Here is a 15652-nt window from a genome sequence, read left to right as displayed (position 1 = left end):
ATAATGAAGGCTACTGGGTTTTGGTGCAAAATTAAGAAACGAGTGCGAGAGTCAAAGTTTTCCTTGCCACCGTCGCCATGGGCTTGCTCATTGGGGATAGGTTAGGGATAAAATTGTCTCATGTCTTGGGTCATTCAGATTCTGTAAAGCTGCTTTGGGACAATGTCTATTGTTGAAAGCGCTATACAAACAAACTTGATAAATAAAAACTTTGTACAAAACGTCCGACAAAATCATTTCTGCTTAGAATGTAAACAAACCGGTGAAATTACAGTAGCAATTTGTGAAAAATGCTGTCATAATTCCTGAAAAAATAAAAGATTCTTTTATTCCATATTTTGTTTATTTTTTTCTGTATTTTTTGGGGTTTTGTTTTCGAGTTGAGTTTTTATTTCGTCCTCGGTTGGTTCAGCAACACGCTCCGCCATTTTGTTTTTCTCTACTCACGCTATGGAGCACTTGCATGCGACGTCACAGCCGATCCAGATTGTGACAGACGCCATCTTGTAGATCAAACGCCATATTCCGCCTTCTACTTCTACTTTTACTTCTACCTTTTCTTCTGGAAAACCCTACTATATACAATTCTACTACAACAGCTGCGGCTACAAGCTCTCCCTACCTGTGTATGTTTATGTTTTTTGTGTGTATTTTTGCGTGTTGTTCGTCTGTACTGGACTTCAATATCCACTACAACCGTATGGACTTACTGGACGTTGGTTTCCAGCAGAAAATGACGGTTTGTAGCGATTTCCATCGCATGCACAACATTCCGGACGAGATAGCGAGACCAGCAGGGTCTCCGTGGATTGTTATCGGAAGCAAAGCGAAGGAGGCGGCGTCGGGAGAGGAAGCAAAAGCGAGGCTGCAGAGCCGGCCTGTTGACTAAGCTCAGAAAACAGCCACTCAAACCTCCACTGCTAAGCCTCTACCTCTCCAACGCCAGATCCATGTAAACAAGACGGACGATTTGTAATTACAGCTGTAATTACCTTATTCTATTCTATAATCGGCTGGTCAGTGCTATACTCAATACTTAAGTGACTTACCCATCCAATGAGGATTCTTGTTTACAAGATGCCACATCTGAGTCGCTGACAAATCCTGAATTTCTGTAGAGATAACTGTCCAGAGATTTATAAGCACACAGTGCTTCACCACTGAGCAGCGAGGGAAAGTTAATGAGGTAATTATACACGTCCGGGTATTCCGCTGGCAGTTCAAAATCTGGTCGTGAAAACTCCGTCCGGTAAGCCATAAGGGTCACTAATCTGTAGATCGTTTATTTTAGACATATATCTAGTTATCTGTTCATTAGAAAAATGAGCCGTGTAGTCTGTCGGTTGAAATTGATCCATTCTGTACACGAGTGCAGCAGTATTCAGCGGTGTTTTTGACCTACAAGATGACGGTTGTGTACTTTCCGGTCACGTGACTGCAAGATCTCTATATGAGCTGATATCCTAGTAGTAGAGTAGCCAGTCAGAGTGCACGATTGCTCATATCCAGTGAATGTGGATAGAATAATCGTTATTATATTGAGTTTTTTCTCAAGGAGATTTTGTTTGTTTAACATTTATAGAAGGAGTCTTCAGTGTCAGTAGGTTTTCCTCCACAGGAAAGTCTTCATTACAAAGGACCTTGCATATTCTGTTTTCTCTGTTCGATGACAAGCTGTAGGTTTTTTTTTTTTTCCTGAAAAGAAATTCTCATGAGAGGAAAGCTGTTTAAAGTTGTTATAACTTAAGCGATAACAAGCTTTAATTTGTTTTGTGGCTGTTTACAATATTAACTGTAACTATAAACTGGTAAAAAGTTTTCCCTTAATGAATAAAAATGGAATCATTGACAAATTAATGTTGCAAAACACTTTGGGATGTGTTGCAAAAGGAAAATAATCCACTTCACGGTGGTAACAGTAACTCTAACTCCGCTTCATGTTGCGCTTCATAAAATCACCATGTTGTTGATTATTTTCCCAATACCACAAACTCCCAAGTGTATTAAAATGTCTATATACAGTATTATCTTTAATATCCAATAGTGTCTTCATTATATTCAAACGATTCGTGTGATATGGTGTTGAGCCACAGCAATTTAACATGAATTGACCCTTTTCAAAAAAGCCTCTGCTGTACCAGTACGGTCATTAAAATGAAGTAAACAGACATTTGTTGTTCCTCGATTAGCTTTTAATTAGTTTATTTGAACTGGCAGAAGAGAGGACAGTTGTAATTGGCAAGTCACTTCCACACTACAAAGTTACACAGTAATCACTCTGTCCAGCATGCGAAATATATATATATTATTTTTAAAACGAGTGTTAAAGGTCTGTTTGAGGATTTAATAATTGCCCTCTGTCTAAGCAAAAGAATGCCTAATTAGGCAAAAGCATTTTGCTGTGAGAATACATGAAAGACTGCAGTTCAGTTCCCTTTCAGGAATCATTAATTCTATAATGAGGATTCAAACACCAAAGCCATAAGGCTGCATTAAATCTTCTGTATATAAACGAATCTCTCTCTATATGGCATGTTTATATCACAGTAATGACCTTTTATCACAGTGTGCGAGTGTCGCAATATTGCATTTAAGCACATTAAAGTGTAAAGATCAGAATTTTTTTTCAAACACTCCAAAATGATCAAGAACAACAAGAAGCCTTTTATTTATCGCACGTATACTCGAGCACAGGCTTAAAAACACAGTGAAATTCCTCCTCTGCATTTAACCCATCCGAAGCAGTGAACCCACACAAGTGAGCAATGAGCGCGCACACACATACCCAGAGCAGTGGGCAGCTATGCTACAGCACCCAGGGAGCAGTCGGGGGTTAGGGGCCTTGGTCAAGAGCACTTCAGCCCAACCTCAGGCCATGGCCGCCCCATGTGAACCTAACCACATGTCTTTGAACTGTGGGGGAAACCGGAGCACCTGGAGGAAACCCACGCAGACACTGGGTGAACATGCAAACTCCACACACAAACTCCTGTCAGCCGCTAGGCTCGAACCCAGACACTTCTTGCTGTGAGGCGACAGTGCTAACCACTGCGCCACATGAAATAAACTAGAAGGGAACTCGGTAGAGTGCGTACCTCCGCCAAAGGCACATATTAGAAAATCCTGGTTGCACATAGTAGTAGGACTCCGTCAGTAGTGTCGACTATGGTGGTGCGCCCCACTTGCGAGTTCCAGTGTCTTTGGTGCAACTTCGACTGTGGCTGATTAGTCCAATGTGGGAGAGACATGATCTTCCACACTTGGCACATATGTAGACCATCTCTGTGTTTTGGAGGTTGCTTCCTTTCTTCTTCCGATGGAAACGCTTCTCCTCAGCTTGCTTGGTCAGTGTCTCTTCTCCCGTTTTGAGGCCTTCTTTCAGGACACATTTCCAGCTGGTGCAATTGTCAGCTGTTTCCTCCCAGTTCTCGATGTTGAAGCCGATGGCTTTCAGGTCGCGCTTGCAAACATCCGTGTAATGCAGCTTCGGATGGCCAGTGGGCCTCTTCCCAGTTGGGAAAACTGGGGATGGTCCCAGTTTTAGTGGAGCAAGTAAATGGGTACTGGGGGTGGTCCCAGTTTTAGTGGAGCAAGTAAATGGGTACTGGGGTTGGCCCCAGTTTTAGTGGAGCAAGTAAATGGGTACTGGGGGTGGTCCCAGTTTTAGTGGAGCAAGGAAATGGGTACTGGGGGTGGTCCCAGCTTTAGTGGAGCAAGGAAATGGGTACTGGGGGTGGTCCCAGCTTTAGTGGAGCAAGTAAATGGGTACTGGGGGTGGTCCCAGCTTTAGTGGAGCAAGTAAATGGGTACCGGGGGTGGTCCTAGTTTTAGTGGTGCAAAAAAAAAAAAATAGCACCAGGGCACGGTCTTTGTTGAAATTTAGTAATATTACATCGTGTCTGGCTGCCGTTTACTGAAAGAATTAGGACTTGGGAGCAGTCAAGATGTTAGTAATTAGCGATTGAAAGCAGACACATTAAAGTTATAAGCAGGAATTGGCAGCGGAGTTAGACTCTTTTCAGAGTGATGGGGATGGGGAAAAACTGTTTTGCCCCTTGGCCCCTAAGGATAGGGGAGGTCTGAAATGTGTACGATACTCCCCATCACTCACCCCTTCCTGGCACCTATGTAAACAATCAGCTGTTTGACCTCCCAACCCCAGGGCAGGTTGGGTTTCAATCACTGCCATCAGTAAAAGCAATTAAGAGCTGGGTTAAATCAAGCGTGCCAAGCTCTGCAGACTAAATAGGATCTGGTAATAAGAGACCACGTTAATCACGGGCAAGTGGAGGTAAAGTAATTCAGACCTGGGCTATACTTGTTTAATAAGACGCATCAGTATTTTAAAGTATAATATTTAGTTTATTGAAGAATATCACATGACTAACCTTCATATACAGACCTGTGTTATCATTTACAATCCAGTAATAAAATGATTAGGAATAAAACATGACAGGAAGTGGTGTTTTATGGGGAAAAGAAATCAATAAATAATCACACAAAGTTGATTGTTTTCCCATAACAGGAAACCAGACATGAGCTTCCTTTATTCCTCTTATACCACTGTGATTCGCTAACAATTTTGCATTTCATAATCCTAATACTTCTTATCCATTTATAGTTGCATTTAATGTTTTAGAACATTTGCGAGACAAGTTAGTTCCTGTTCTGACTTGCATTATAGTATTTATACGTGTTTCTCGCACCAGTCTAGTGTTGTAGTCGAGTCACTAAACCTCGAGTCCGAGTCTGGTCTTGAGTCCCCAGTGTTCAAGTCCGAGTCAAGTCCAAGTCATTAAAAATAAATAAATAAATAAATAAATAAATAAATAAAATTGAGTCAACTCCACTATTAATCTGAGTCAAGTCTGAGAACAAGACTCCTACTGCACCATTTGACGGTGGCTGTTTCAGCACCATTAACATTAGTTTGTTCCTGAACATGACATATGAACAGGTGAGTGTGCTTCTCTTTGTCAGGGAGTGTGAAGTATTCTGTCAGAGATGGTTGGGAGACAGATGTAAGTGCAGAAGGTGTGTTTATTAATACAAGTGAAGACAGAAACAATCCAGAACGGCAGGCAAAATCATAAAACAGTAAAACGGGCAACAGGTCAAGCGAGGCACAAACAGGCTTTCGTAGACTCGGCAGAATCAAAGACGTGAAACAGGAAATCAGGGCTCAGGAAACCAAACAAGGAAATAAGGCTCGGTAATGTGTCAGCAAGGCAACTCAATACTTCTCAAAGTAAGTGTGTTTTCACAGTTTTTATATAGGTGCGCTGATTGCACCTTAATCCTGTGCAGGTGCGAGTCGTTTACGGCGCGTGCGCGAGAGTCCGCTTGGTGCACGTTGTCCGGAGCGCCCGAGAGTCTATCTGATGCACGTGCTAAGGTGCGCAGGTGTGACACTCTTGCACGAAATTAGTACAAAAATTAATGTAGATATAAATATCTTATGCCAAATTATTATGGCATGTTACAAAAAATAAAGAAAAAATCCGAGTCCTCGTCTCCAATTTACGAGTCCGAATCCAAGTCTGAGTCGAGTCACGAGTCCTTAAAATTAGGCCACGAGTCGGACTCGAGTACTACAAGCCTGCACCAGTCTCTGCCCCCCCCACTTCTGTCTTGAAGTTAATAAGAGAAAAAATTGCAGCTTGTTCTAGTCCAGAGAAATTATAAAGCACAGAATCCTCTGTCCTGAGGACTCACCCGTGGTGGAAAATGTACTGACGCTACAATTCATGGACATGAGAAACTCCTTTCATAAATGTTAATTAAATTTTGCTTTACAGACAACTTAAACCACCTCTCAACCCCTTAGTAACAATAGGGATTTGCTAAAGCTGCACAATCTCTCTGCAGGTGCTTCAGGAAATGCAATTTTCTAGTTAATACTTTTACTTTTTGGAATCTTTGCTTTTGGAAAATAACCAAATGACGAAATAGGATTGTTAATTTTGTCCAAAACTGACACTCAAATTAATACCGTTATATACTCCGATCAGCCATAACATTAAAACCACTGACAGGTGAAGTGAATAACATTAATTATCTCATGAGTATGGCACCTGTCAAGAGGTGGGATTTATTAGGCAGCAAGAGAACAGTCAGTTCTTGAAGTTGATGTGTTGGAAGCAGGAAAAATGGGCAAGCATAAGGATCTGAGTGACTTTGACAAGGGCCAGATGGTGATGGCTAGATGACCGGGTCTGAGCATCTCCAAAATGGCACATTTTGTGGTGTGTTCCTGGTATGCAGTGGTTAGTACCTACCAAAAGTGGCCCAAGGAAGGACAGCCAGTGAACCGGCGACAGGGTCATAGGTGTCTGTAGAGGTCAGAGCAGGTGGGTGGAGCACAGAAGTACGGCAGGCCAGAACTGAGTTCCAAAACTCTCTTTATTTGTACTTTACAGTTGCAAACATGCACTCTCCCAGCCACACGCATATACACACATCAGTCATCTGGTTCGGGAGAGCTCACTTCCTCTGCTCTCTCTCCTTATATAGGGCGTGGTTGCTGGGAAGACACACAAACAGGTTAATTCACCTCAGGTGCAGTGATTCTGCCACTTACCTTCCCTGACTCTGCCCTCCGGTCACAGACCGACGCTTGACCACGCCCCCACTGCCACATACCCCCACCGCCCGACTCAGGCCGGGCAGCCGTCTGGCCTGCAGCCGACTCCCCCCCCCCCCCCCCCCGATGGGAGAGGAAGTCTGCCATGACCATCTGTGCCCCCGGCCTGTGGACCACCTTGAAGTTAAAGGGTTGGAGTGCCAGATACCAACGGGTGATCCACGCATTGGCATCCTTCATGCGGTGGAGCCACTGGAGGGGCGTGTGGTCTGAACAGAGGGTGAAAGGGCGTCCCAGCAGGTAGTAACGGAGGGCGAGGACCACCCACTTGATGGCCAGGCACTCCTTCTCTATGGTGCTGTAGCGCCCCTCACGCACTGACAGCTTACAACTTATGTACAGCACTGGGCGATCCTCCCCCTCCACCTCCTGGGACAAAACAGCCCCCAGCCCTCTGTCCGACGCGTCTGTCTGCAATATAAAAGGGAGAGAAAAGTCAGGGGAGTGTAGCAGTGGCCCCCCACACAGTGCAGCCTTTACCTCAGAAAAAGCCCGCTGGCATTGCTCTGTCCACTGGACCGGATCTGGTGCCCCCTTTTTAGTGAAATCAGTCAGCAGGCTGGTGACGTCCGAATAATTAGGTATAAACCTACAATAATAGCCAGCCAGCCCCAGGAACTGTCTCACCCCCTTTTTGGTCTTGGGCCTCGGGCAGGCCGCAATCGCTGCCGTCTTGTTAATTTGGGGACGCACCTGCCCATTGCCCAAGTGGAAGCCCAGATACCGTACTTCCACCCGCCCAATCGCACACTTCTTCGGGATGGCTGTGAGACCCGCCTGCCTCAGCTACCTAAGGACGGCCCTCAGGTGTTGTAGGTGCCGCAGCCAGTCATTACTGTAAATAATGATGTCGTCAAGGTACGCGGCCGCATAGGTGACGTGGGGGTGGAGGACCCTATCCATCAGCCGCTGAAACGTAGCGGGCGCCCCAAACAGCCCAGAAGGAAGTGTGACAAACTGGTGTAAGCCGAACGGTGTGGAAAAGGCCGTTTTTTCTCGGGATAAGGGAGTCAAGGGGATCTGCCAATAACCCTTCGTCAAATCCAGTGTCGAGTAAAAGCGAGCCGTGCCTAGTCGATCGAGCAACTCATCAATACGAGGTATTGGGTACGCGTCGAATTTAGACACCGCGTTGACTTTTCTATAGTCTACACAGAACCGGACCGACCCGTCGGCCTTGGGTACCAAGACCACCGGGCTGCTCCAGTCGCTGTGGGACTCCTCAACGATGCCCATTTCGAGCATGGCCTCGAGTTCTTCCCGAACCACTTTTTTCTTGTGTTCGGGTAGCCTGTAAGGGCGGCTACGCACTACCACCCCCGGGGGCGTCTCAGTGTGGTACTCTATGAGGTCGGTGTGGCCAGGCAGGGGCAAGAATACGTCCGAAAACTCGGTCTGCAACTGGGCAACCTCCGCGAGTTGGGTCGGGGAGAGGTACGCGATGCCAGTGCTCCCTTTTGAACCTCCAGCCCCAGCTCCGCCTTCTCCGAAACCACCGACACCAACGCCACAGGGACCTCCTCGTTCCAGAGTTTGAGCAGATTGAGGTGGTAAATTTGTAGTGCCCCACCCCTGTCTGTTCGCCCCACCTCGTAGTCGACGTCCCTGACTCGACGCGTGACCTCAAAGGGTCCTTGCCACTTGGCGACCAATTTGGAGCTCGATGTGGGCAACAGTACGAGTACTTTATCTCCCGGTTTGAACTCCCTAAGGCGCGTACCCTTGTCGTACAGGCGGGTTTGCCATTCTTGGGCCTGCCACAAATTCTCCTGGATTAGGTGTGTGAGTGTGTGGAGTTTTGCGCGCAGGTCCATAACGTATTGAATTTCATTTTTACTTCGTGAAGGTCCCTCCTCCCAATTTTCTCGCAGCACGTCTAAAATGCCACGTGGCTTACGCCCATATAACAATTCGAACGGGGAGAACCCCGTGGAGGCTTGGGGGACCTCTCGCACTGAAAACAACAAGGGTTCGAGCCATTTATCCCAATTACGTGCGTCCTCACTTACGAATTTCCTAATTATATTTTTGAGGGTGCGATTGAATCATTCGACTAAACCGTCCGTTTGTGGGTGATAAACACTGGTGCGGATTGGCTTAATACCTAATAACCCATAAAGTTCGTTTAGTGTTCGTGACATAAACGAGGTGCCTTGATCAGTCAGAATCTCTTTCGGGATTCCAACTCGGGAGATGACGCGGAAGAGCATTTCCGCAATACTGTGTGCTGAGATACTGCGAAGAGGCACTGCTTCCGGGTATCGCGTTGCATAGTCCACTAGAACTAATATAAAGCGGTACCCTCGTGTTGACCGATCTAATGGCCTGACGAGATCCATCCCAATTCTTTTGAACGGGGTCTCAATTAATGGGAGAGGGCGCAAAGGCGCTTTTGGAATGGCCGCTGGATTAACTAACTGGCATTCGTGGCACGCCGTACACCACCTATGGACATCGCCGCGAATCCCTGGCCAATAGATCCGGGCCATTATTCGGGCTAGTGTTTTATCCTGCCCTAAGTGTCCAGCCATGGGATTAAAGTGAGCCGCCTGGAATACCAATTCCCGGCGGCTTTTTGGAATCAAGAGCTGCGTGATTTGTTCTTTAGTCTGAGTGTCCTGCGTCACTCGGTATAATCTATCCTTCATAATAGAAAAATAGGGGAAGGACGGGGTGGCGTTTGGCTGGAGCATTTGACCATCGATTACTCTCACTTGGTCAAATGCATGTTGCAGAGTCTCGTCTCGCGACTGCTGTAACGGGAAATCCACGAGGGATTCCCCAAGAGAGGGAGGAGGATCCGGCGGGGACCTCCCCTTGCTAAACTACGGCAGGACCCACTCTTTACTAAATGACTCATTAACTCCCTGAATCCCGGCCAATCAGTCCCCAAAATTGTACAGTGGGTGAGGCAAGGATTAACCGCCACCTTTACTCTAAATTTTTCCCCTCTGAAAAAAATGTGGACCGACACTAAAGGGTAGCTGTGAACATCCCCGTGCACACACAGCACCTTCACCAATTGTGCTCCCCCCAATGCCTCGTCTTGCACCTGGCTTTGGTGAATTGAGGTCTGATTACAGCCAGAGTCCACCAACGCCTGATATGTATCCTCTTGGATACTCACCGGTATGCGATAAGTTCCGGCCCAATCGAGGGCGGCTCCTGGCGCGTCGGGGATCCGAACCGCCGCGCCCACCTCCTTTGCCAAGCATTGATGCTGGAGGTGCCCTGGCTCCCCGCAGCACCAGCAAACCGGCCCGGGCTTTCTCTCTGCACCGATACTCTGGGGCTCACTCACCTGAGGGGGGGGAGAGACAGACACGGAAGCGGGAAACGGGAGGGCACCACAGGTGCGGTGGACCAGCTGTGAGGGAGCTGGCCCCCGCCTCTGCGGTGGGGGAACAGGGCGAGGACAAGACACAGAAGGGGGGAGAGAGAGAGAGAGAGACAGAGAGAGGAGAGAAGCGAAGAGGGGATCTGTGATCCTGCTGCGGGAACAGCCGCCAAATGATCCTCCGCCAACTCGATGGCCTGATCCAGTGACGCCGGGCGATGGCACTGGACCCGCTCCGCCGTTTCTTTGGGAAGTTGCGCGATGAACTGCTCCAGTGCCACCAGGTCGACGACTTCCTCGGCGTCGCGGTGGTCAGTCCTCAGCCACTGCCTGCAGGCGTCCCGGAGTTGCTGGCCAAATGCGAACGGGCAGCCGACCTCCTCTAGGCGCAGAGCGCTGAAGCGCTGACGATGTTGTTCGGGGGTGCGCCCCACACGCTGGAGGACGGCCCGGCGCAGGTCCGCGTAGACCAGCCGGCTGTCGGCGGGGAGCTGTAGCGCAGCCAGCTGCGCCTCGGCCGTTAGCAGGGGGAGGAGGCGCGCCGCACGCTGTTCCACCGGCCACCCTGAGGCCTCTGCTGCTTGTTCAAATAGCGTGAGGAAGGCCTCGGGGTCGTTGTGCGGGCCCATCTTTGTTAGGGTGAGGTGGAGCGGGCCTGCAGCGGTGGAGATGGTGGACCCCGCTGACGCGAGGAGGTGCCGGAACGCCTGTCGATCTTCCTGTCGCGCCAGCACCAGGGCCTTGAACCGTTGTTCTTGCTCCTTTTGGAGGGCGAGCAGCCCCTGGTGCTGGCTCTGTTGGGCCGTGGTGAGGGCGTGGATCAGGTCTGCGAAGGGGGAGGACTCCATGGGGCTGTTCTCCTCTGTGCTCGGCGCCCCAGGTTTCGGCACCACTGTAGAGGTCAGAGCAGGTGGGTGGAGCACAGAAGTACGGCAGGCCAGAACTGAGTTCCAAAACTCTTTTTATTTGCACTTTACAGTCACGAACATACACTCTCCCAGCCACACGCATATACACACACATCAGTCATCTGGTTCAGGAGAGCTCACTTCCTCTGCTCTCTCTCTCCTTATGTAGGGTGCGGTCACTGGGGAAGACACACAAACAGGTTAATTCACCTCAGGTGTAGTGATTCTGCCACTTACCTTCCCTGACTCCGCCCTCCGGTCACAGACCGACGCTTGACCACACCCCCACTGCCTTGTCGAAGTGAGTGTCGAAGGCTCATTGATTCACATGGGGCACGAAGGCTAGCCCATATGTTCCAATCCCACAGAAGAGCTACTGTAGCACAAAAAAGATAATGCTGGCTAAAACAGAAAGGTGTCAGCATTACCCACTTTTCCTGCTTCCAACACATCAACTTCAAGAACTGACTGTTCTCCTGCTGCCTGATATATCCCACACACTGACTGGCGCCACTGTAACGAGATGATTAAGTTATTCCACGAAATCGAATCGTACATGAGCTGATAGCCGATGAGGCGCGTAGCACCGAGTTGGCTATAAGCCATGCACAACGAGATTGAGTGGAATAAATGTTTTATTCGATCCACATTCACTAGATTTTGAGAAACAGAGCATTATTATTATTATTATTATTATTATTATGATTATTATTATTTTGAGCAAATTTGATAAACAAAAACTTTATAGAAAACGTCCGACAAAATAATTTCCGCTTAGAATGTAAACAAACCGGTGAAAGCAATTTGTGAGAAATGCTATAATAATAATAATTCTTGAAAAATAAAAAAAGATGCGTCCTTACCATCAAATACTTTTATTCCATATTTTGTTGCTTTTTTGTATTTTTTTGGGTTTTGTTTTCGAGTCGAGGTTTTATTTCATCCTCGGTTATTTCAGCAACACACTGCCATTTTGTTTTTCTCTACTCATGCTATATGAGCTGATATCCTAGTAGTAGAGTAGCCAATCAGAGCGCACGATTGCTCTTATCCGGTGAATGTGGATAGAATAATCAATATTATTCACTTCACCTGTCAGTGGTCATAATGTTGTGGCTAATCGGTGTAAATGAATGATTTTCTACGCTTACTGGCCACTTTAATAGGAACATCTGTACTGCTGCTTTTTCATGCAGTTAGGTTCCAGTCTTCATCTGTCCAGTTTTGGTGATTCTCCTCTCAACAATAAAGCGTTTCCACCCACAGAACCTCTGTTCACTGGATGGGATGGTTTTTTTTTTCTTTCTTTCTTTCCTCATCATTCTGTATAAGCTCTCGTGTGAAAAGTCCAAGAGACCAGTTTTATTAAAACTGTGCAGGTGCTTTCAGAGTATAAGATGTTATTTTGTGAGCAGCTTCAGTAAATATCTCTGTCTTTGCAGGGTATGGCTCACACAGCAGGATATGGACGGAAATATTTGAAAGCATTCGTGAGCGGATTCTTCGTAGCCATTCCCGTCACAGTGACGGCGTTGGATCGACTCGCTTACGTGGCCCGGGTGGAAGGCGCATCCATGCAGGTGAAATATCAAGCTAACTTTGTCGTGGAAACTTGTTCACAAAAGAGAGAATCAAAAGTTGAGGAGTTGCAGAAAACATACTTTTATCATAAATAAATAAAGCTGAATCAGTCTGCAGAGTGATCTGAACGTGAGTCATGAGGTTTCTGTTTTTATATAGTTCGAACATATCACAGTTAAACCACAGTTTATGCAGCGCTAGGTTCACATTGGCTGGTGCATCTCACCAGGTTTCCATCAGTATTTTCCATTTAGTAATTAGTCGCAGAAGATGAAGTGAATATCAGTGATTATTAGACATACAGGACACTTTTTTGATGGAATAAAAACGTGTTCTGTGCCCTTCTAGCGGATTTCATTCATTTGGCTTGATAGCATGCAGTATTGTTCGCATATCGCTTATCCTACGCGTTTTGCGTCGCTCCACCCAGTGGAGAATGAGCGTTGAATATGGTTTACAATATTGCATGATTGTCAAGACAACATGACGTCACACATCGGAGACGTAAAACTTCCACGCTAGCGAGCGACTGTGACAATTTGTAAACAAACACGGCTGCCAGGTTTGCTTTGTTAAATACGGAGGATTTTGAGAGAATATTGAAAGAGAAAGATGTGCTGAACACCCGAAAGGAATCTCATCTCATCTCATCTCATTATCTCTAGCCGCTTTATCCTGTTCTACAGGGTTGCAGGCAAGCTGGAGCCTATCCCAGCTGACTATGGGCGAAAGGCGGGGTACACCCTGGACAAGTCGCCAGGTCATCACAGGGCTACCTGAAAGGAATGTGTATGTATAATAATAATAATAATAATAATAATATTGGCTGGCTTTGTTTCATGGCCTATCAGATATATTCCATTCAGCTACTCGTCTTCGACTCGTTCAATATCATGCTAGCTGAATGGAATATATCTGATAGACCACTCATTGCTTATGGCAGTCTGTCGTGGTCGACGATGGCGTTTCATCTTCCTCCCCTCCGACATCCATCCCCTCGATGCCTTCCATGGGCCCGCATGTGAGAAAGGAGACCAATGCGGGACCTACAAATCCGGGGGCAGATGGTACAAGGGAAGACGCCGGCTGGGGCAGTTGGGTGGAGTCTTCGGGCCGTGCGCTTCTCCTCAAAACGCTTCTTGACTGTGCTCCTCCAAGTGGTCCGGTTGGACGCAAGTGTCTCAAGGTCTCCGGGAGGGATGCCGCATGCGTTCAGGGACAACTTAAGGTGGTCCTTCCATCTCTTCTTTGGGCGCCCACGGGGGCGCTTGCCTTCAGTGAGTGCGCCGTAGAGGACCAGGCAAGGAAGGCGAGAGGAGTAGATCACTCAACACCAGCCAATATTATTTAAATAATAGCTGAGACGAAGTCAAGGTTATTATTCACCGAGTATGAGGCAGATAATTGTTTTAGTATAAATGCACAGGTGATTATTTTAAAAAATCAGATTAAAAAAAAACATTTATTTCAAACTTCAAACTTCACTTATCTACGCCGAGTCACATAAAATACTTTGTTTTGAAATGGATAAAATAAATCACAATCCCACCTTACCTTTGATTAGTTTTAGACCAAACTTTGTAGCATCTTTCGTGCTTTTAGGAACAGCATTTTCTACCATAATTTGTAATTCTTCCTCACTTACAGTGACGAAGCGATTGGCCACCATTTTGCCGAGTCATTCGAAGTGATTATCGAGAAATAGTCCGAATTTCTCGACCAATCAGTGCACACGATTTTCTATAATCACCTATGTATGTATTTATACTAATAGGCAATACATCTCATACTTTGTTTCCACTAATATTTCCAAACCCTCCAGTATGTGATGAAAAAAATAATCCACAATTCAGAATGACTTGGCAAGAAATAATGTTTGGCAATTATTTAAAAAAAAAACCAACCCTTCTAATGAAATCAGTTTGAATTTCTTTCCTGTATTTACTTGTTTACTGTAATAGTGATCATACTTTACATAAATCAATTTATTATTATGTTTAATAAAATCAACTTCACTGTTTTGTTTAATGTGAGTGTGATTACATATGAAAAACACCATACCTTCTCTATAGGAGGATTAATCCAACATACAACCCCGATTCCAAAAAAGTTGGGACAAAGTACAAATTGTAAATAAAAAGGGAATGCAATGATGTGGAAGTTTCAAAATTCCATATTTTATTCAGAATAGAACATAGATGACATATCAAATGTTTAAACTGAGAAAATGTATCATTTAAAGAGAAAAATTAGGTGATTTTAAATTTCATGACAACAACACATCTCAAAAAAGTTGGGACAAGGCCATGTTTACCACTGTGAGACATCCCCTTTTCTCTTTACAACAGTCTGTAAACGTCTGGGGACTGAGGAGACAAGTTGCTCAAGTTTAGGGATAGGAATGTTAACCCATTCTTGTCTAATGTAGGATTCTAGTTGCTCGACTGTCTTAGGTCTTTTTTGTCGTATCTTCCGTTTTATGATGCGCCAAATGTTTTCTATGGGTGAAAGATCTGGACTGCAGGCTGGCCAGTTCAGTACCCGGACCCTTCTTCTACGCAGCCATGATGCTGTAATTGAAGCAGTATGTGGTTTGGCATTGTCATGTTGGAAAATGCAAGGTCTTCCCTGAAAGAGACGTTGTCTGGATGGGAGCATATGTTGCTCTAGAACCTGGATATACCTTTCAGCATTGATGGTGTCTTTCCAGATGTGTAAGCTGCCCATGCCACACTCACTAATGCAACCCCATACCATCAGAGATGCAGGCTTCTGAACTGAGTGCTGATAACAACTCGGGTCGTCCTTCTCCTCTTTAGTCCGAATGGCACGGTGTCCCCGATTTCCATAAAGAACTTCAAATTTTGATTCGTCTGACAACAGAACAGTTTTCCACTTTGCCACAGTCCATTTTAAATGAGCCTTGGCCCAGAGAAGATGTCTGCGCTTCTGGATCATGTTTAGATACGGCTTCTTCTTTGAACTATAGAGTTTTAGCTGGCAACGGCGGATGGCACGGTGAATTGTGTTCACAGATAAAGTTCTCTGGAAATATTCCTGAGCCCATTTTGTGATTTCCAATACAGAAGCATGCCTGTATGTGATGCAGTGCCGTCTAAGGGCCCGAAGATCACGGGCACCCAGTATGGTTTTCCGGCCTTGACCCTTACGCACAGAGATTCT

The 15652-nt window shown here is 46.2% G+C and overlaps 1 protein-coding gene across 2 annotated transcripts in view; it reads left to right on the top strand.

Moving 5' to 3' along the window:
* Nucleotides 1-15652, top strand: part of immp2l (inner mitochondrial membrane peptidase subunit 2) — a 337482-nt gene that overhangs the window by 11757 nt on the left and 310073 nt on the right. For both annotated transcript variants that reach the window (XM_060928205.1, XM_060928206.1), the window contains exon 2: nucleotides 12331-12468. In XM_060928205.1, the coding sequence (XP_060784188.1) occupies nucleotides 12334-12468 (135 nt within the window). In that variant the 5' untranslated portion in view covers nucleotides 12331-12333. The remainder of the gene's footprint in view (nucleotides 1-12330; nucleotides 12469-15652) is intronic.

The sequence above is a fragment of the Neoarius graeffei genome, chromosome 8 (assembly GCF_027579695.1).
Source record: "Neoarius graeffei isolate fNeoGra1 chromosome 8, fNeoGra1.pri, whole genome shotgun sequence".
NCBI lineage: Eukaryota > Metazoa > Chordata > Actinopteri > Siluriformes > Ariidae > Neoarius > Neoarius graeffei.
The sequence above is the reverse complement of the archived record's forward strand: the minus strand, read 5'-3'. Positions and strand labels throughout refer to the sequence as shown.